This window comes from Scyliorhinus torazame, chromosome 17, assembly GCF_047496885.1.
Source record: "Scyliorhinus torazame isolate Kashiwa2021f chromosome 17, sScyTor2.1, whole genome shotgun sequence".
Classification (NCBI taxonomy): Eukaryota; Metazoa; Chordata; class Chondrichthyes; order Carcharhiniformes; family Scyliorhinidae; genus Scyliorhinus; species Scyliorhinus torazame.
Window position 1 is genome coordinate 174,133,786 of NC_092723.1, and position 20,256 is coordinate 174,154,041.

At 49.2% G+C, this 20,256-nt stretch overlaps 1 protein-coding gene across 1 annotated transcript in view; it reads right to left on the reverse strand.

The window, feature by feature from the left end:
- Positions 1-10,460, reverse strand: part of LOC140394429 (crossover junction endonuclease EME1-like) — a 29,894-nt gene extending 19,434 nt beyond the window's left edge. Inside the window, exons 1-3 of the mRNA XM_072481691.1 lie at positions 10,448-10,460; positions 9,457-9,605; positions 6,300-6,392 (exon numbers count right to left, since the gene is read on the reverse strand). Of these exons, the coding sequence (XP_072337792.1) occupies positions 6,300-6,392; positions 9,457-9,480 (117 nt within the window). The 5' untranslated portion in view covers positions 9,481-9,605; positions 10,448-10,460. The remainder of the gene's footprint in view (positions 1-6,299; positions 6,393-9,456; positions 9,606-10,447) is intronic.
- Between the last annotated feature and the right edge of the window lie 9,796 nt (positions 10,461-20,256).

Here is a 20,256-nt window from a genome sequence, read left to right on the forward strand (position 1 = left end):
TATTTAGCTATTAAGTTGTAAGCAATAAGGAGGCAATTTAACAAGTCAAAGAGCAAATTTATTAGGCCCTAACCCAAGAAAAATAATACGTCAAGCTCTCATGCAATCATTTGGGCCCACAAACACCAGTATTTATACCTACATATATGTAGAAATAAGGGGATATAGAATCCAGAATCTCTAGTGCAGAAGGAGGCCTGAATAGCCCATCAAGACTGCACCAACACTCGGGAGAGCACGCTGCTAGGCCCAGCCCATCTCCATAACCCCACCCAACCAGTACATCTTTTCGACTAAGGGTCAATTTTTGCATGGCCATTCCCCCTAATCTGCACATCTTTGGACTGTGGGAGGAAACTGGAACACCTGGAGCAAAGCCACGCAGACACGGGGAGAAAGTGCAAACTCCTCAAAGACAGTCACGAGAGGCCAGAATTGCACCTGGGTCCCTGACACTGCGAGGCAGCAGTGCTAGCTATTGTGTCACCATGCCGCCCCAATAAAAAAGATAAAAGAATATATGATTAACTGTCCGTTGGTTGTTCTTGAGGCAGATTTTAAAAATCTGTGGCTGATTTGGGTTAGCTGGTTTCCTGGATGTGGTCAGATGTAGATGTTGCAACAATTACAAGATCTCGTCACTGGTTGGTTTCTGGTAAGAGTTTGCTTCTCAACCAGGCGATGCGCTTTTTTTTCCCAATTAAGGAGCAATTTAGTGTGGCCAATTCACCTACCATGCGGACAGTGACCCTGGGCCAGGATCGAACCCAGGTTCCCAGCACCATGTGAGACAGCAGTGGTCTGGGAGATTTTGTTTTTTTAAGTGTTCTCGAGCCACATCACAGGCTCCCGTGAATCACTCGCAGAACATGGTTACGTAATCTAACATGGAGATTTCCTCCTTCGGTTAAATCTCTCCTTGATTACTTTCACGGGCCCTCTCGCTGGGCGTCCATAAACCAATTTAAATGGAGTAAAACCAGTGGACTGATTGGGTGAGACCCTGATAGCGAACAGCAGAAAAGCTGCACCTTTATCCCAGTCATGGCGATACATTTGGCAGAATGCCTGATCTTCGTTTCTAGGGGTTGGTGGTACTGCCCGTTAGTGCCGGTAGTATGCTGATGATTTCAGCTGGGTCACGTCCAGGTTATCCATGACTTGCTGGAATATTTAGAAGATGAAATTTGAGTTCCTGCTCTGACTACATTTCGACGAGCATTCCATACCATGTAAATAATTGTTAACCTACCCCCCCTCCCCCCCCCCCCACCCCACCATTTTCTCACAGTCTCTGGGGAACAGCCTCTGTGAAGAGGGTATCCACGTCCATTTAAAAAATTAAAAATTTAGAGGACCCAATTAATTTTTTCCAATTAAGGGGCAATTTAGCTTGGCCAATCCACCTACCCTGCACATCTTTGGGTTGTGGGGGCGAAACCCACGCAAACACGGGGAGAATGTGCAAACTCCACAAGGACAGTGACCCAGAGCCGGGATCGAAGCTGCGACCTCGGCGCCATGAGGCAGCAGGGCTAACCCACTGCGCCACCCTGCTGCCCTTGTATCCACATCCATGATGGTGGGAATTTACTGCAAGCTTCCTTTTTGTTTCGGACAGAGGCCCCCACACAGTCCCATTGGTGCCTTGATCAAAGAGCGGTACAGTAGCACAGTGGTTAGCACTGTTGTTTCACAGCACCAGGGACCCGGGTTCGATTCCCGGCTTGGGTCACTGTCTGTGCAGAGTCTGCACTTTCTCCCCGTGTCTGTGTGGGTTTCCTCTGGGTGCCCCGGTTTCCTCCCAAAAGTCACGAAAGACGTGCTGTTAGATGAGTTGGACATTCTGAATTCTCTCTCCGTGTTCCCGAACAGGCACCGGAGTGTGGCGACTAGGGGCTTTCACAGTGACTTCATTGCAGTGTTAATGTAAGCCTACTTGCGACACTAATAAAGATTATTATTATTGGTTCCCCAAAAGTAAACATGGGAATCATAGGTTCAGGGTTTTATTGGAGGCTGAGGTTTACCCCACAACCTAGCAAGTTCTGCAAAATCTTACCACATCCTTGTGGAGGTGTGGTAGTATAAATGTGGGCTTGGCCATTTTGGATACCATTATGCCCAGCCATCAGGATTTTGTGTGCCATAATATTTCACCATGGCACCTGGTGGATCTCTGTGCACTCCTCGTTTGCAGGTCTGTAGGGTCATCTATCTGCAGTGCCGCTTCAGTCTCTGATGGAGTTTGGTCACAGTCCAGGTCACCCCACAGTCGGGGAAAATGCCAGGCACTTTCTCCTGCAGCCATTCTGTCTCACTGACCTTGGTCAGTTTCTGAGACCATTGGGGACGCTATCGCTTTTGATCCTGCCAGATCGTTGCCGAGGAGCTGGATGACCCTGCCCCACACGCAAGCTGGCGACAATTCCCACCATCACCAGTCCTGTGACAAGGTTGCACTCTAGGTTCACCCCAGTACAATGGAATGGGCATGTAGTCCTTTACTGCACTCTCTGGTGGAATGAGATGACTTTTCCCAGCAGTGGAGTTTCGCTGGCCCTGTATCCCTCCTTATCACGATAGGTTTTCTCGCCTCATTCTGGGGAAATGTGGGCAGCATCTTCCATTTGATACAAAACCCTTGTAAATGAGGGATTTAAAAGTCACCCACGCTTACAGCAGGGTATCTGTAGGGATTTGCTGCCACAGTCAGAGCCATAGCCTAGTCTGTTATGCTCGTTATCTGACTTCCATTTTCTGCATGGGGTTTGTGTGCCCAAACAAATCCCACGGGTTTTTCCCGTAACATTCAGCCCAGTGTCCTGTCTTGTGGGACACTGGCGTGGCTTCACTCCTCTTCCCAGCACTATCCTTTTTAGCTTGGGGAGGGCCCCTGCATTTCCAACTGTCCCTTCTCTCCCATGTGTACTCTGTTTTCTATCGCTCTCCCACTTTCTATCCTCTTCCGTTGGATGGCAGTGATATGGGTCGAGTTTCCTTTGGGATGGGGGTTTGTGGACAAGCTCATCATTGTCAGCTAGAGTTGCTGCCTACCTGGCCCCTGTCACACTCCGTCTTATCAGGGAGGTTATGGAGGTTTTGAACTCCTCCGAAAATTATTTCACCAAGCTTTTAATAGGTGGCCTCCACTTTTGTACCCCCAGTGAAAAGCGAGATGCGTAAACTGTTTAAATTTCAGATGCGTCAGGCCATTTCCTAGGGGTACAGAATTTTGGATGACATGCCTCCGGCACTAACCGGTAGCCCTTTTTTTGCTGCCTCATAGTTCATTGCACTTCCCCAGGCAAGATGGGTTAAACCTTGTGAACCTTTCCTGTCTGCTTACTCTGCAACAGCAGTATAGAGCTGTTAGCAATAATAAGCCAACTAAACAAGGTTTTCTTGAGTCAAAGAACTCTTATTAAACCTCTAAATCTGAGAAAAATGATAAATATGTAATGTCAAGCATTTGTATCTAATGCAAGTCTGAATCAGAAATAAGGGGAATTGTAATCAAGTTTTTTTTAAACAGATAAAATAATATACAGTTAAGTGTCCTTTGTCCTTGAGGTGTAGATTTTAAACATTGCTGTTGATTTAGTTAAACTGTTTTTTTTGGATGCAGCCACATGTCGAGGATGTTGCAATTATTACAAGAATTTGGTTCACTGGGAGGGCTTTTGTTAAAGTTGGCTTCTCAAACAGGTCAACACACTAGTTGGATAAGAGAGAGGGGGAGAGAGAGCAGCTTTCAGCCCGTTTCCTCTGCTGAAGACTTCTTGGCACCACCTGTGTCACTTTCAATCTCTCAAATGGCTGGGCTGTCTTTCTCTGTAATACTTCACCCATTGTGTATTTCCACAAAGTTTCCGGTATGTTTATCTGTGGCAGTCGTTTCAATATCCAGTACTTTGCATTTTTAATGGACCATAACTTCCTGGCTCCCCAGTGTCTCATTGAGGGGGGAGGGGGGGCGGGGGGGCACCCCAAAGGTGCACTGGGAATCCCTCTTGTAAATTCGCAGATAAGGGTTTACCTGGCAATTGTCCAGAAGGGCTAACTTCCCCTGGGCAATTGTGCTGGGCCGGGAACCATCCAGCAGAAACTATTTAAATCACTAACTTCAGAGGGTTCGACTAGTTTTGTACTCCTAGTCACTCTGAAAGAGTTGGAAGGAAAAAAGCACTTCTAACTTCAGAGTAACTTTTTTGAACACCAGACCGAGCCCCACATCGTACACGACCACCATTCCCGCCACCACCCCCCCCCCCCCCCCCCCCCAACACACACATACTCCCCAACCGTGTGGGATTCCCTGACACTTCTCCAACCCGATCGGCATACTCCTGATATCTGAGCTGGTGCCATAAACAGGGGGCGTGTCCTCCTTTACGCTGTTTGCACTTTGCCCCTGGAGTCAACGACATGCTTCGTTTTTTCAGTCTCACCTGGCCGGCCTGAGTCGGGAAGGACTGGCACTTTACATTTCAAGCGCAGCTAATTTTCCACTCCAAGGAAGTTACGGTCTAATGTCTCTTCCTTTAGATAGAATTTTGATGGGCGCCTTGTTTATAGGAAATGTCTCTCTTCATACTCCCCCTGTGAGTGATTTGTTTTTCTCACCTTAACCTTGGAATGTGGCCTTGCAATTTAAGCTTTTCCTCAGTTCGAATTGCAAAATTTCCAGCCGATTGGAAGTTGCAAAGTTAAAGATTTTTTTCTTTAATAAAAGGGGGGATTCACCCCCCCCCCCCCCCCCCCCCCCCCGGGCTGCAGAGAGGCAGGATTCACCTCCCCCGGCTGCAGAGGCAGGATTCACCCCCCCCCCCTCCGGCTGCAGAGAGGCAGGATTCACCCCCCCCCCCCCCCCGGCTGCAGAGGGGCAGGATTCACCCCCACCCCACCCCCCCGGCTGCAGAGGCAGGCCCCCCCCCCCGGCTGCAGAACGGCAGGATTCCTAGACGTGAAAAAGTTGAGAGTTCAAGAGCCACTGCAAGGGCATCGAGACCACTGTGTGGATTTTACCCACGGTAATAATAGAGTAATAGAGCACTCTTATCTTGTAACTACTGTTCAGATACTGTAACACATCATGTCTAACTTGTGCTAAGTACAGTTTAATCACTCACGAATGTGTCAAAGTTAAGTAATTGGTTATCATAGGTAATCAGAAATCTAATGGTAAAGAGCAAGTGGGAGTGGAAGGAGATTTAAAGAGTGACACCCAAACAAGAGGGAGTAAGTCAGTTGAGCAAGTAGTTCAAAAGGAAGCGGTGGTGATAATGGGTGAGTGAAGGAGGAAGCAGGCGATAGTGGGGGGGAACCACCTCTGCAGATCCACCATCATTCCTGGTTCCTGGCCCCAGCACACTATGCCATATCTCGCAACACTTATTGCTTCTTGGCCTTTTGGCTAAAATGAGTGTGGGATCAGGTGTAATGCCTGGGATCTGGTATGTCTCTCTTGTGGACACCAGGAATTGGATTCAATTTGAATTGATTTTTGGAGCAGGCAAGGAGCTGGATTAGGGGTTCGCCCTGTCCACATTCTGATCTCTGATAAAGTAATGGATAAAAAAATATATATACATCTCGCAGCACTTGCCATTTGAAGGAAAATAAGAAGGCAACAGAAAAAGCAAGTGAAAAGCAGAAGGAAGAGGCACGTCGTAAAAATGAGACAAAAACAAGATTGTATTCTCTGATAAAGTGCTGGAAACACTCAGCAGGTCTGGCAGCACCTGTGGAGAGAGAAAAACAGGGTTAACGTTTCAAATCTAATATGACTCCTCTTGAGAACCATGTTCTCCGACATGGTGTGCAAAGCTGCAGCCGATTGGGGATTTATTTATTAAAGATCCTGGCTGGAATTCTCCGGCCGTTCGCCAGCGGTGGGATTCTTTGGTCCCGTCACCCGCCCCCCCCACCCCACCCCAACGGGTTTCCCGGCGGCATGGGGTGGCTTCAATGGGAATTCCCATTGACAGCGGTGGGAACAGACAATCCCATCGTTGGTGACTGCTGGCCACCGCAAAACATGCGGCTGGATGGACAGAGAATTCTGTCCATTATCTGTGTGCTTCCTATTGACTTTTACCAATAACCATTTTACGATCAGAACAGCAGCACGTTAATGTGTTTTTTCTTTTTAGATTTTTATATGGATTGTACCTCGCAGCTTAGACTCATCAGTAGTTGTTTTTCCACTATTGTTAATAATCAGAGCATAAAATCTTTCTCTATAATGTGAAAATGCAGGCAGTTAATATGTGCTAAAAATGAACTTTAATCTTTACCTGCTTATGTGACCAGACCATCTTGAGAAAGTAATTTGGTGAAAGCAGCACCAAAACTTGATTTTCTTCCTTGGATTTGTACATGTTTCTCGTCTGAAAGCACAAATCACTTGTTACCAAATAGGCACCAATTCAAATCTCCATTTAGTGTTTGAACATATGTCTTGATTATCTGAGTTATAGGGCAGACCCTAGATAAAGTTTCCACAAACTTCCTCCGTGTTTCATCAGCTGCTGAAGCCAGAAAATTGAAAAAGGAGAGTTCAATATGTTGTTCAATAATAATATACTGGAATTGCACTAACCAGGGATTGAAGCTGGCCCAAATAAAAAACATTCTTTAATCAACCTGCCTGTTATCATATTCCTGGTACAATTCAGCCAGACATGCGTCATTATTCAAGAGGCGGCTAGATGTAGCACTTGGGGAAAACGGGATCAAAGGCTATGGGGAGAAAGCAGGATTAGGCTATTGGGTTGGATGATCAGCCATGATCGTGATAAATGACGGAGCAGGCTCGAAGGGCCAAAAGGCCTCCTCCTGCTCCTATCTTCTATGTATCTATTCAAACACCAATATGGAGGGATATTTTCCGAGATCACTCATCTTCCAAGATCACTCGATAATTAAACCAAGGAACATTCAGAGTTGCATTTTATAATGTAGAAAGTATCTGTTAACTGCCGCAGAACCATGGATAAAGTCAGTGCCCAACGGCACCAATTTGGGGCTACAATTTGTCCGATCGTCCTTGGACTATCGAAGAAAGTAAATGGTGTATTCCTGACTGTAAACAGTGTATTCCTGAATGTTATTATTTGATGGATAATACATTAATGAGAAAGTCTCCCACTTTCTCATGTTCACACAGATGAGAAATGCGCAGAACTACATCAAATTGTAATGCCACCTAGGTATAGGAAAATAATGACTCCGCTCTCTGCGGGAAGAATTTAATACCCTCCAAGAGATGGAATTCCTCCTTACCTCTGTCTTAAATGGGCAACCCCTTTCTCTGAGAATATGCCCTCTGGTCCTAGACTTTCCTATAAGGGAAACAACCTCTCAACATCTACCCTGTCAAACCCCTGAGAATCCTATATGTCTCAATAAGGTCACCTCTCATTCTTCTCAACTCCAATGAGTACAGGCTAAGCCTCTCATAAGAAAATCCCTCCATACCTGGGATCAAACCAGTGAACCTTATCTGGACTGTGTCCAATGTCAGTATATCTTTCCTTAGATAAGGGGACCAAAACTGTTAAGAGTATTACAGGTGTGGTCTAACTAGTACCATTGAAATAAAAATCTCTTTTTGTGAATAAATTGGATAGAAAGGAAGAAGCCATGCATGATGTAAATGTGAGAAGTATAGATCCGATAAAACAACATCCTTATAGGTTGAATCCAGTATGGTTATCACAGGTGCAAAAATAAATTGAATTTATGCTCCAAAATTATATTGAATGGAGTTCTAGTCATTAAAGTTCACCTATTGTGATGGTACCAAAGCCAGGTGGAACCCAGAGACTGGGTAGAGACTACAGGAAAGTGCAGTCAGTAGTCAAGCCTCCTGAGAATCCAATATGTCTCTATGGTTACCTCTCATTCTTCTAAATTTCAATGAGTACAGAACCAACCTACTCAACCCCTCCTCATAAGAAAATCCTAGTGACTGCCTCCATTTATATTCCCTTTGTCTTTCTGTCCACGACATCTTTGTCAATCTCCACCTATCGCTGGCCCCCTATCCAGCCCCACTGCTTCACCCTCTTTCCCCCCCCCCCCCCCCCCGCCCACAACTGTATAAATTGGACCCTATTTCCAGTTCTCTCCAGCTTCAACAAAGAGTCATCCAGCCTCAACATTAGCTCCATTTTCTCTCTCTCCACAGATGCTGTCAGACCTGCTGAAATTGTCCAGTATTTTCTGTTTTTGTTTCAGATTCCAGCATCCACAGTAATTTTGCTTTATCAACCGAGTGAACCTTCTCTGGGCTGCCCCCAACACCAGTATATCTTAGAAAAGTCAATTAAGTAGTTCCCAACATGTTGAACAACAGACAAGGTTGTATTACCAATGTGAGACCAAGAGCTGCAGTGAGTGACAGTGTCCATTTATACAATAGGATGCAGTCTTGCAAAAGTGTCCCTGTTTTGAATATGCTCTGATGGTCCCTGTTGACAGACTGACACAAACTTCTGCTGATTGCTTGTCAATAATAAATGTTCTGGGAGCACAGGTAGGAGACACTCACTTTCACAATGTGTAAAAAAGAACACTATTCCAGTTCGAAGGGTAAAAACAAAATACGGTAAATGTTGTAAATCTGAAATAAAAGCAAAAAATGCTTGAAAAACTCTGGTCAGGCAGCATCGGGGGGAGAGAGAAACAGAGTTAACGTTTTGAGTCAGACTTTTTCAGAGCGGAAGGCAGATACAAATGACTCTTGAGCTATTTTTTTTAAATATTGCTTGACCCCCACATAAGAACTAGGAGCCCACTCCGCCATTCAATACGATGATGGCTGATCTCATATTCGCCTCAAGCTACACTTCCCTGCCCATTCTCCATAACCCCTTACTAATTAAAAATCTAACAGTCCCGGCATCTTCTGGGGCAGTGATTTCCAGATTCACGACCTTTGAGAGAAGTAATTTCTCCTCATCTGTTTTAAATCTCCTTAACATTACTTAATGACTTCACCCCCACAACCCAAAGATGTGCAGGCTAGGTAGATTGGTCATGCTAAATTGCCCCTCAATTGGAAAAAATGAATTGGGTACTCTAAGTAATTTTTAAATTTTTTATAAATTTAATGACCAATCTCTTTTTATCTCATTGTTGTATGTGGATGCTTGCTATATGCAAGCTGTCGTAGACCACAAGGACCTCCTCGGCTGTTGGAGGTATCCTACGATTGTGAAAGACCTCTATTTAAATGAAAGGTGGTCTGTCTCTCTCTTTATTTGATCATCTACAAAGCAGCGATAGAGAGCCCCACCAACAGGGGTTTTGAAATGTTGAGTCACATCAGGACCTGAGTTATATACTGTCATCACTGTTCCAATGTGTGGCAGAAGTGACAGTCTGATCACCTGAGGGGCACTGTTCTAAAAGAACAGCATTGACTGCTCCTGCACACTCTGGACTCACCTCGTCGGACAGGTTGGTGAGCATAGCCTCAGGAAATTCTCTTCTCCAGGTGATAGTGGAAGGGACTGACTGAGGTTCGATGCTGTATTCTGATCCCAGCGAGTTCAGGACTTCCAGCAGGATGTATCCAGCCGTATCTTCCAGGATAGCTGCGGGGTGGGGGAAGCATTAATTAAAATGCAAACATGATCGATTGGAATGTCAGGTAAGCTTCACAAAAGGTCTCATTAAGAGGGAGCACACCCTTCAATTTGCCTCCAGCACCTGTATATTTGTCTCCCTCCCAAATCTATTGATTCTATACACGGGTAATAATCTTTATTATTGTCACAAGTAGGCTTACAATAACAGTGCAATGAAGTTACTGTGAAAATGCCCTAGTCGCCACATTCCAGCACCTATTTTGGTACACTGAGGGAGAATTCAGAATGTCCAATTCACCTAACAGCTTGTCTTTCGGGACTTGGGGGAGGAAACCCACGCAGACACGGAGAACGTACAGACTCTGCACAGACAGTGACCCAAGCCGGGAATTGAACCTGGAACCCTGGCGCTGTGAAGCAACAGTACTAATTATTGTGCTACCGTGCCGCCCTAAAGGCGCTGTACAAATGGAGAGATGGAGTCTCTCTCTTTATTTAGTGATACACAAACCAGCTTTAGGGAGCATTCCCCCTGTTGGGACAGATCAGGATGTGAATTATGCTGTCACCACTGCCTCTCTTACCCCCCCCCCCCCCAGTTGCTGTCAGACATGCTGAGTTTCTGCAACATATTGTGATTTTGTTGTTGCACAGACACTGGTCTTGTCCAGCAGCACAATGCAGAGCCCAGGGTTGAAGGGGGCTGTTTGTTGCTGTGCCTCACCTCGGTCCACACACACACACCCTCATCTGGGTACACACACACACACACCCTCATCTGGGTACACACACACACCCTTACTTGGGTCCAAACACACCCTCACCTGAGTCCACACGCACAGCCTCACCTGGGTCCACACACACCCTCTCCTGGGTGTCCACACACACCCTCTCCTGGATCCACACGCACAGCCTCACCTGGGTCTACACACGCCCTCACCTGGGTCCACACACACACACCCTCACCTGGGTCCACACACACACCCTCTCCTGGGTCTACACACGCCCTCACCTGGGTCCACACACACACACCCTCACCTGGGTCCACACACACCCTCTCCTGGGTCTACACACGCCCTCACCTGGGTCCACACACACACACACCCTCACCTGGGTCCACACACACACACACACCCTCACCTGGGTCCACACACACACACACCCTCACCTGGGTCCACACGCCCTCACCTGGGTCCACACACACCCTCACCTGGGTCCACACACACACACCCTCACCTGGGTCCACACACACACACACACATCACCTGGGTCCACACACCCTCACCTGGGTCCACACACACCCTCATGTACTTGACGCACTCCTCCGGGCGGATGTATTTAAGGGCGACGTCGGCCGCCCTGCGATCGGCCCCCTCCAGCATCTCGCTCTCCTTGGCGGCTTTCCGCTCCCGCCGGAGGATCTCCGAGCCCCAGCTGGCGGCGCGGATCTCGGCGGGGCTGCGCTGCTGCCCGGGGGCGGGGGTCCCCGGCTCTGCCCACCCAGGGGCCGGGCCCCAGCCGCCGGCCGCTGCCGAGGTGCCCTCCCCCGGACCCCCGCCCCGGTACCGCTCCCACACGCTCATCGACCCCCTCGCGGCGGCCACAGGCCCCCAGCAGAAGGAGCCGAAAGCCGGGTACATGGTCTCAACCCCCACCCCTCACCCAAACAAACCCAATCACTGGGGGCCGGGGCCGCGTTTCCAGCCCAGTCACCAGGCCGCTGGAGTGGAAGAAATGTCCGCTGGTCAGGAGCCCCCTCCCCGCGCAGCGGCAGCCCACCCTCGGCCCCCTCCCCACTCCCCCCGGCCCCAACACCCCCACCCCTCACAACACCCCCACCCCCACACATACACCCCACCCACCCCTCACAACACCCCCCCCCCACACACACACACCCTTCACAACAACCCCCACACCCACCCCTCACAACCCCCCCCACACCCACCACTCATACCACACCCCTCACAACCCCCACACCCACCCCTCACAACACCCCCCCCCCCTCACACAGACAACCCCCACACCCACCCCTCACAACACCCACCCCTCACACCACACCCACACCCCTCACAACACACCCCTCACAACACCACATCCCACCCTTCACAACACCCCACCTCTCACCCACACCCCACCCCTCACAACATACACCCCCCCCCCCCCACACACACACACACACAACATCCAGCAGGATCACATAAAGGGGTCTCTCCCCCGGCCCCATCCAGGCTGAAGGAAAACAATCCCACCCCCTTCACTGTTGGAGGCTCACTTTCAATCCTCTCCCTTTACCCACCCTCTCCCCTCCCCTCTGTCCCTCACTCCAGCCACCAACCCCCCCCCCCCCCCCCCCTCTCCTCTCTCTCACACAATGTGAAATACACCCAGTTCATATCGGTGATCACAGGAGGGTCGATTAGTCGTGGACGTCCCCGGTTGAATTGCACGGTTTCACATTGTCTGCATTCCATCCCCATCTCCTTCCCAGGACATTTAAATGGAGCAGCCGTGTGGAAACACGATTCAATCTCCCGGGGAAGTATTGTCCACAGGCTGGGCTGTGCTGTGAAGTGAAACTGGACATGTGGCATGTACCCCCCCCCCCCCCCCCCCTCTCCCTCTGTCAGGAATGTTTCACCCGGAGATTGCAGAACTCTTCTACCCCCCTCTCCAGGGATAGTTTAGGGGAATTTACGCGGGTTAGCGAAGTAAATGAGGGAGGGTAAGGTTGATGTATAAAAGGTTCTGGCTTTTCGACTGAGCTGGAGGTGGGAGGGGCATTTACCCTCAGCACAGTCCATCCGAAGCCATTGGTCGGTTTCTGTGCTGTAAATGCTGGGCAATATATTCCAGCTAATGATGCCAGACTGGCTTTAGCCAAACAGATACATTCTTTAATAAAAGCAAAATATCACAGATGCTGGAAATCGGAAACAACAACAGAGGATGCTGGAAAAACTCAGCAGGTCTGGCCGCATATGAGAGGAGAGAACCCGAGTTAACGTCCCGAGTGCTTCTGACTCTTCATCAGAACTGAAGAGAGGGAGAAATGTGTTGGATTATATATTGTATAAAGTAGTCAATATAGTCCTAGATGCCCATAGGCTGCTTTCCCTTTTGAGGGGGAGAGCTGACGGTGATTTAACCTGAGGATCATAGAATCCCTTCAGTGCAGAAAAAGGCCATGTAGCCCATCGCGTGGCACCAACCCTCTGAAAGAGCACTCCACCCAAGCCCACATCCCCACCCTCAGCCAATAACCCCTTAAGCTAACCTACACATCCCTGAACACTGAGGGATAATTTATCATGGCCAATCCACCTAACCTGCCATCTTTGGACTGTGGGAGGAAACCGGAGCACCCGGAGGAAACCCACGCAGACCCCCTCCAGTTGCGTCCCATTTTATTTTTCAAAAACCTACTTGCACTAATGGCTGGTTGCGATCAATAGGTTAAATCATCAATGCTTCCCAAAGTATTTTCTTGCCACAAACCCGTCGATGATTGTTTCCAGCCTGAATCTTCGTCAATGGTTCTCACTGCTGCGAAATTCTTGTTTAAAATTGATCATTGTTTACTGCCCGAATCCTCATCGCCAGTTTTCTCTTCTATTATATTTATGTTGTTAGCCGCAAAGAGAAAAAGAAGTAGAGGTGCCATGCTCTAAGTTCGTGCAAGCACAATACAAGGTTTATTTAGAGAGGTTGCTTCCACAGGGTAAGATGGTGAGCTGAAAGTTCACACAAAACACTCCGTTGATGCCATGGCAGATCACGTGATGTTCCACCAACAGACATGAGGGAACACGTAACACTGCCGCCCATCCAAAGTTCAACCCCCTGAGCAGGAGCTTCTGGTAAGTACTGAAACAGAATCATTCTATCTTTTCAATAAAATGATTCTGCATGTACTAATTTCATTTGACCATAACCTACAGCTAAAGGGCTAATCAGTGAAACAAAATCACTATCACAACACAACACGTTTCAAAATGTTCACTCATTTTACCCGCGTCTGTTATTTTTGTGAATGATTTACATTTTTAGATTTAAATCTTGTTCTTAATGCTTCCTCCCCTCCTTCTCTGGAGCCACGCTGAGTTACAGTTCTACCGGTATCAGCACTAATGTCAATTTAAGATGAAATCATTATTTTAGAAAAATATTACAGGCAAAATTGCAACGTACTTTTTCAGTTTCATAAAATAGAAACATTCAGATTCTAGTGGAGCACCTTTCTGCTGCTTATTAAGAACGTTCCATTTTTTAAACATTATTAGTTCCTGAATATGTACATGTCGAGGATAATTTAGATCATGATTCATGGGCTGCCATCAGTAAAATATTTTCCCTATTTTAAAAAAAAATTTGAAACACTGGAATGCAGGGACAAGGACCACCCAGACACGATGGGCGAGATTCTCCGACCCCCCCCACCGCCCCCACCCCCGCCGGGTGGGAGAATCGCCGGGGGTCGGCGTGAATCCCGCCCCCGCCGTCCTCCTAATTCTCCCGCCCCCCAAAAACTGCCACGGAGTGAGTCGCGCCGCCCGCCTCGGAGAATGGCGAGGTCCGGCGCGACTCAATGGGCCCTGGGGCTGACCAAAATCTCCGGCCCGCGATGGGCCGAAGTCCCGCCCGTCTGTTGCCGGTCCCGCCGGCATAAATTAGAGTAGGTCCCATACCGGCGGGACCTGGCCGCGCGGGCGGGCTCCGGGGTTCTTGGGGTCACGGGGGGATCTGGCCCCGGGAGGTGCCCCCACGGTGGCCTGGCCCGCGGTCGGGGCCCACCAATCCGTGGGTGGGCCTGTGCCGTGGGGGCAGTCTATTGTTCCGCACCGGAGGTCATGGTCCTCCGCCATTCCCGGTGCGGAAGCGAATCCCTCTGCACATGCACGGGGATGGTGCCAGCACACGCTGGTGCTCCCGCGCATGCGCCGGCCAGCGGAGGCCCTCCGCCGCTGGTTGGTGTGGCACCAAGCCCCTTTCCCGCCGGCCAGCAGGGCGCCAACCACTCTGGGGCGAGCCTAGCCCCTGAAGGTGCAGAGGACTCCGCACCTTTGGAGTGGCCCGACGCCGGAGTGGTTCACGCCACTCCGTCCCGCCGGGACCCCCTGCCCTGCCGGGTAGGGGAAAATCCTGCCCGATATCTCCAAGCTTGCAAAGAGTAATGGAGAAGGTTTGTTAACTAGCAGGTTTGTAGATTATAATGGACGCTATTCAGCGGTGTCATCACGCCCAACCTGGTGTTGGGATGAGGCTGTTGAATCTTGCAAAACACCTCGTGTGAGATAATAATAATTTTGTCACAAGTAGGCTTACATTAACACTGCAATGAAGTTACATTGAACCAGAGGACACCACTTCAGACTAAAAGGACGATCCTTCAAAACTGAGATGAGGAGGAATTTCTTCAGCCGGAGGGTGGTGAATCTGTGGAACTCTTTACCGCAGAAGGCTGTGGAGGCCAAATCATTGAGTGTCGTTAAGACAGAGTTAGATAAGTTCTTAATTAATAAGGGGGTCAGGAGTTATGGGGAGAAGGCAGGAGAATGGGGATGAGAAAATATCAGCCTTAATTGAATGGCGGAGCAGACTCGATGGGCCGAGTGGCCTAATTCTGCTCCTATGTCTTATTGTCTTATGGTCTTACTGTGAAAAGTCCCTAGTCGCCACATTCCGGCGCCTTTTTGGGTACACGGAGGGAGAATTCAGAATGGCCAAATGACCTAACAGCACATCTTTTGAGACTTGTGGGAGAAAACCGGAGCAACCGGAGGAAACCCACGCAGACACGGGGAGAATGTGCAGACTCCGCACAGACAGTGACCCAAGCCGGAATCGAACCTGGCACCCTGCCACTGTGAAGCAACTGTGCTAACCACGACACGCAAATAATCTCGCTAGATTCAACGGAATTTCGCAAAGACGTCATGAGCTGGATCTTGCCCTCACTGGGTGGGATCCAGATCAGCATATTTAAATTAGACCATTTGGCTCATTTAAATATGTGTTCACCAGATTCACTCGGCGCTAGGGACTCAACATTCACGCTTGGGCAACCTCGCCAGGGCGCTGTTTAGTACTGGTCCACAGGTATAATGGCACCTGGGCGTCTCCCAGGTCATTGGAGACCCTCAGGAGGTTGGGGAGAGGGCAGGGTGGCACCCAGGCACTCCCTCTGGCACCTTGGCACTGCCAGTCTGGCAGGGGCACTGCCAGGGTGCCCGCTTGGCAGTGCCAGGCATTGGGGCCGTGTGGGCCTTACCAGGTAGAGAGGATGTAAGGGTGGTTCCCAGGGGCCTCCCCAAGGTTAACAGCACCATGTTTCTCGGTGCTCCAGCTGCTGAGAAACACTCCGCTAAATGTGCCATTCGCCGACTTTAACTTCAGTCTGCTGAACTGCGCCCAATATCATTGCAATTAGCATAGAACAGAGGGACTTGACTGGTGAGTGGGGAGGAAAGGGTAGAAATGGACTCGGCTTATATTGAAACAGAACTCATTTAAAGTTCACTTGTTATCGGCCGTTAAATCACTAGTGAAAATAATCTTCGATGTATCGCTGCTGTGAAGGGACCTCAGGGTTCCAACAGAGGGAGCATGAAATACTGATTGTTTCCAATCGCTGACGTGCTATCGCACCTCAAACCGTACAGCATCGTTCAACATTATTCCAACCTGCATAAAGGCTGACAATTTGATAAAACTGGCAAAATGTATTATGTACAATAAAAGTTCACGACAACTGCTTTGACATGGTAACAACACCATATCCTTACCACACTATTTATAAACTCATAGGGCGGAATTCTTCATCTGGGAAGTGTTGACGCTGGCATTGAATTACGTGCGTTTCCCGCTGGGGGCATTATTGGGGGAGCAATTCAGGACATGCTAATGGGCAACACTTTGCTGGCAAAATTCCGAGCAACTCTCGGCCCAGCGGATGTTCTAACTGTCATAATATACACCATTATATCATGGTGCAGACAAGAACAAAGAACAAAGAAATGTACAGCACAGGAACAGGCCCTTCGGCCCTCCAAGCCCGTGCCGACCATGCTCCCCGACTAAACTACAATCTTCTACACTTCCTGGGTACGTATCCCTCTATTCCCATCCTATTCATGTATTTGTCAAGATGCCCCTTAAATGTCACTATCGTCCCTGCTTCCACCACCTCCTCCGGTTGCGAGTTCCAGGCACTCACTACCCTCTGTGTAAAAAAACTTGCCTCGTACATCTACTCTAAACCTTGCCCCTCTCACCTTAAACCTATGCCCCCTAGTAATTGACCCCTCTACACACACTGATAGACACACAGTGGGACCAATCAACACACACAACACCGCAGCCAATCACCAGTTAGAGCACACGCACTATAAAGACAGGGGGCATCAGAGTTCCTGCTCATTCGAGTTGCAGCTAGCTAGGAGGAGAGAGCTCACAGCCTGCACCACAGACATTCACCATGTACTGAGTGCATCGACTGGTTAGGACAAGGCAAAGGTCTTTAGTTAAAGCTAGTATCGTGTTGGTGGGAGAGGGTGGACTCAAATGCCCTCTGGAGCTGGACAGGAGAAGGAACGGGTCCAGGAGTGGGCCAAGGAACACCGCGATTGGCATTACGACCGGGGCCCTGTCTCCTGTAGGTGATTGCGGAAGACCGGACAGGCTTTGTTAAGGGTCGGCAGTTGTCTACCCAATATTCGACCATTATTGAATATTGTTCTCTTCCCCCTCTCCCATCCCCAAGCCAGAGGTGATTGCATTGTTGGATGCCAACCGAGAAGGTGTTTGATCGGGTGGAGTTGGGCTACCTTTCGGAGAACCTTGGGAGGTTCGGTATGGGGCAAAAGTTAATTTTGTGGGTTTGGTTATTGCTTAGGGCCCCACTGCTAGAGTCCGTACTAATGCCTTGAGTTTGGGGTATTTTTTGTAAAACAAGGGTATGAGCGAGGAGTGTCCACTGTCTCTGCTCTTGTTTGCATTAGCGACTGAACCTTTGACCATTGCATTGAGGTCTTCCAGTAAGTGGAAGGTGGTAAGGCAGGGTGGGGTGGAGCGGGGCGGGATGGGGGGGGGGGGGGGGGGGGGGTTCGAACATAGGGTGTCTTTACCCGCAGATGACCTGCTGCCTTATATCATGGATCCAATCTCCAGTATGGATGAAATAACGATGCTACTAAGGAACTTTGACTCCTTCTCAGGGTACAAGTTGAATTTGGAGAAGAACAAATACTTTCCGATTAATCTCCCGGGTGGGGTGGGGAGCCAATCTGGCAGTGTTACCTTTTCACCTTGCCAGGTCTAGCTCCTGTTATTTGGGATCCAGGTGGCCCACGACTAGCCCCTGCTCCATAAATTGAACTACGTCAGTCTGGTGAGTAAGGTTAAGTCCGACTTGCAAAAGTGGGATAACCTGCCCCTGGCCTTAGCGGGCAGGTCCAGACTATAAAATGAATATCCTCCCAAGATTTTTTATTTATTTTACAGTGCCTCCCCACTTTTCTCCCTGAATCCTAATTTGTTAGGGTCAATAAGTTGGTCGCTTCCTTTATATGGGCACGTAAGACTCCCAAAGATTCATAGGTAATTTATTCACAAGGGCAGACAGACCGGGGGTCTAGAGTTTTCCAATTTGCTTTTTTATTATTGGGCAGCCAATATTGAGAAGGGTTTGGGGTGGTTCAGCGGTCCGAGAGCCATGTGGGAGCGGGTGAAGGTGAGTTTGTGTAGGAGCTCTTGTGAAGGGATGCGCTGCCTTGGCCTTGCTGACGTTGGGCGGGATTCTCCCTTTGGGGGACTAAATCCCCACGCACGCCAGGAAACGGGTGAGAATCACGCCGGACTTTTTCCTCGAAAGTCCGGTGTGATACCCCATTCTCCAGGTGGCTAGCAGGTCTCCGGCGTGTGTCCCGCTGCTCTGGCTGTCAGCGGGGCCCTGCTGGACAGACCATGCGACTGCACATGTGCACAGCGGCGGCAACCGGGTCGCATGCGCGCGGCGGCCCACCTCAGCACAGACGCCGCCGACATGGCGGAGCCACACAGTGGGTCCGCGTGGAGGAAGATAGATCACTCCCGGATCACGATGACCTGCCAATCGGTGGCCTGCCCGTCGTCAAGGACCCCCCCCAGTGTCCGATCCCAACGCCCCCCCCCCCCCCACGTAAACGCCCACATCAGCCGCGACTCTGAGTTCCCACCGGGTGGAACTACATTAGAACCACGTCGGCGGGACTCAGCGGGCACAGCCTGTCGAGCGCGGAGAATCGCCGGGAGGGCCTTTTCCAATGGCCCCCGACCGGTGGCACGTCGATCGCGCGCGCGAATAGCGGTGATTCTCCGGTCGCAGGAGAATTGCGTGCCGGCGTGGGGGCCTATTTTGGGTAATTCTCTGCCCCGCGCCGAGCGCGATTTCAGCGCAGAGGGTCGGAGAATCCCGCCCGTTGTCTCTGGTGAGGTGCTCTTCAAATCCGGTCGTTGTGTCTTGTCTAAGGCTATGGAAGCAACGTAGGTAGTATTTTGGGCCTAGATCCATGTCATCGTTGGCCTCTGTATGTGATAACCATCTATTTGGTTGTGTGGGGAGAAGGGTCTTGAGAGAACATAGAACATACAGTGCAGAAGGAGGCCATTCGACCCATCGTGTCTGCACCAACCCACTTCAGCCCTCACTTCCACCCTATCCCCGTAACCCAATAACCCCACCTAACCTTTTTGGACACTAAGGGGCAATTTAGCATGGCCAATCCACCTAACCTGCACATCTTTGGACTGTGGGAGGAAACCGGAGCACCCGGAGGAAACCCACGCAGACACGGGGAGAACGTGCAGACTCACCCAGATAGTCACCCAAGGCCGGGACCAAACCCGAGTCTCTGGTGCTGTGAGGCAGCAGTGCTAACCACTGTGCCGCCCAGATGGAAGCTCAGGGTTTATTTGTAAAATATGGCTAATGCCCAATAGCATTTGTTGCGTGCTTACAAACCGTACACAATTTTAAAAGTAGACAAAATCTACAACTATTCAAGTACTTTGTTTTATTCATTCGAGGGATGTGCATCAGTGGATAGGCCAGTATTTGTTACCCATTCCCAACTGCCCTGCCACCTTCTGGAACCGCTGCAGTCTAACTGGGGTAGGTACACCTACAGCGCATTTTGACCCAGTTAATGCAGAACGATGATTCACCTGTGGGTTCGGGCATTTGATTCTGGCGATCAAAGTTTGGGGATAAACCGATGACAAAACCATTTACACATGCTTAGATGTGGCGTATAGAACTAATGGCATGATTTTAACATGATAACATCGTGTGACATCCAAGTCATTTGTATCAACTTTCAAAATGTTTATCTTTCATAGCTTGGCTTTACAATAGACTTGTACATATACATTATTCTACTCTGCATAATTTACATGTAACAAGCAAAGTCATGTATCCTCATAATCTGGTAACTAAAATAGGACCGGCATGTTCCTTTCTCGATCATTAATATTAAGTATGATATCTGTAGAATTGGAGTAAGACAAAAAGAAAAATATACATGAAAAAAGTGACTTGAAACTAACATTAGCAAGTACAGCCAAAGTGAAGGAAGCTTTACAATTTCTTAAAACACTGCCTATGTTTCTGCTCAAACAACAT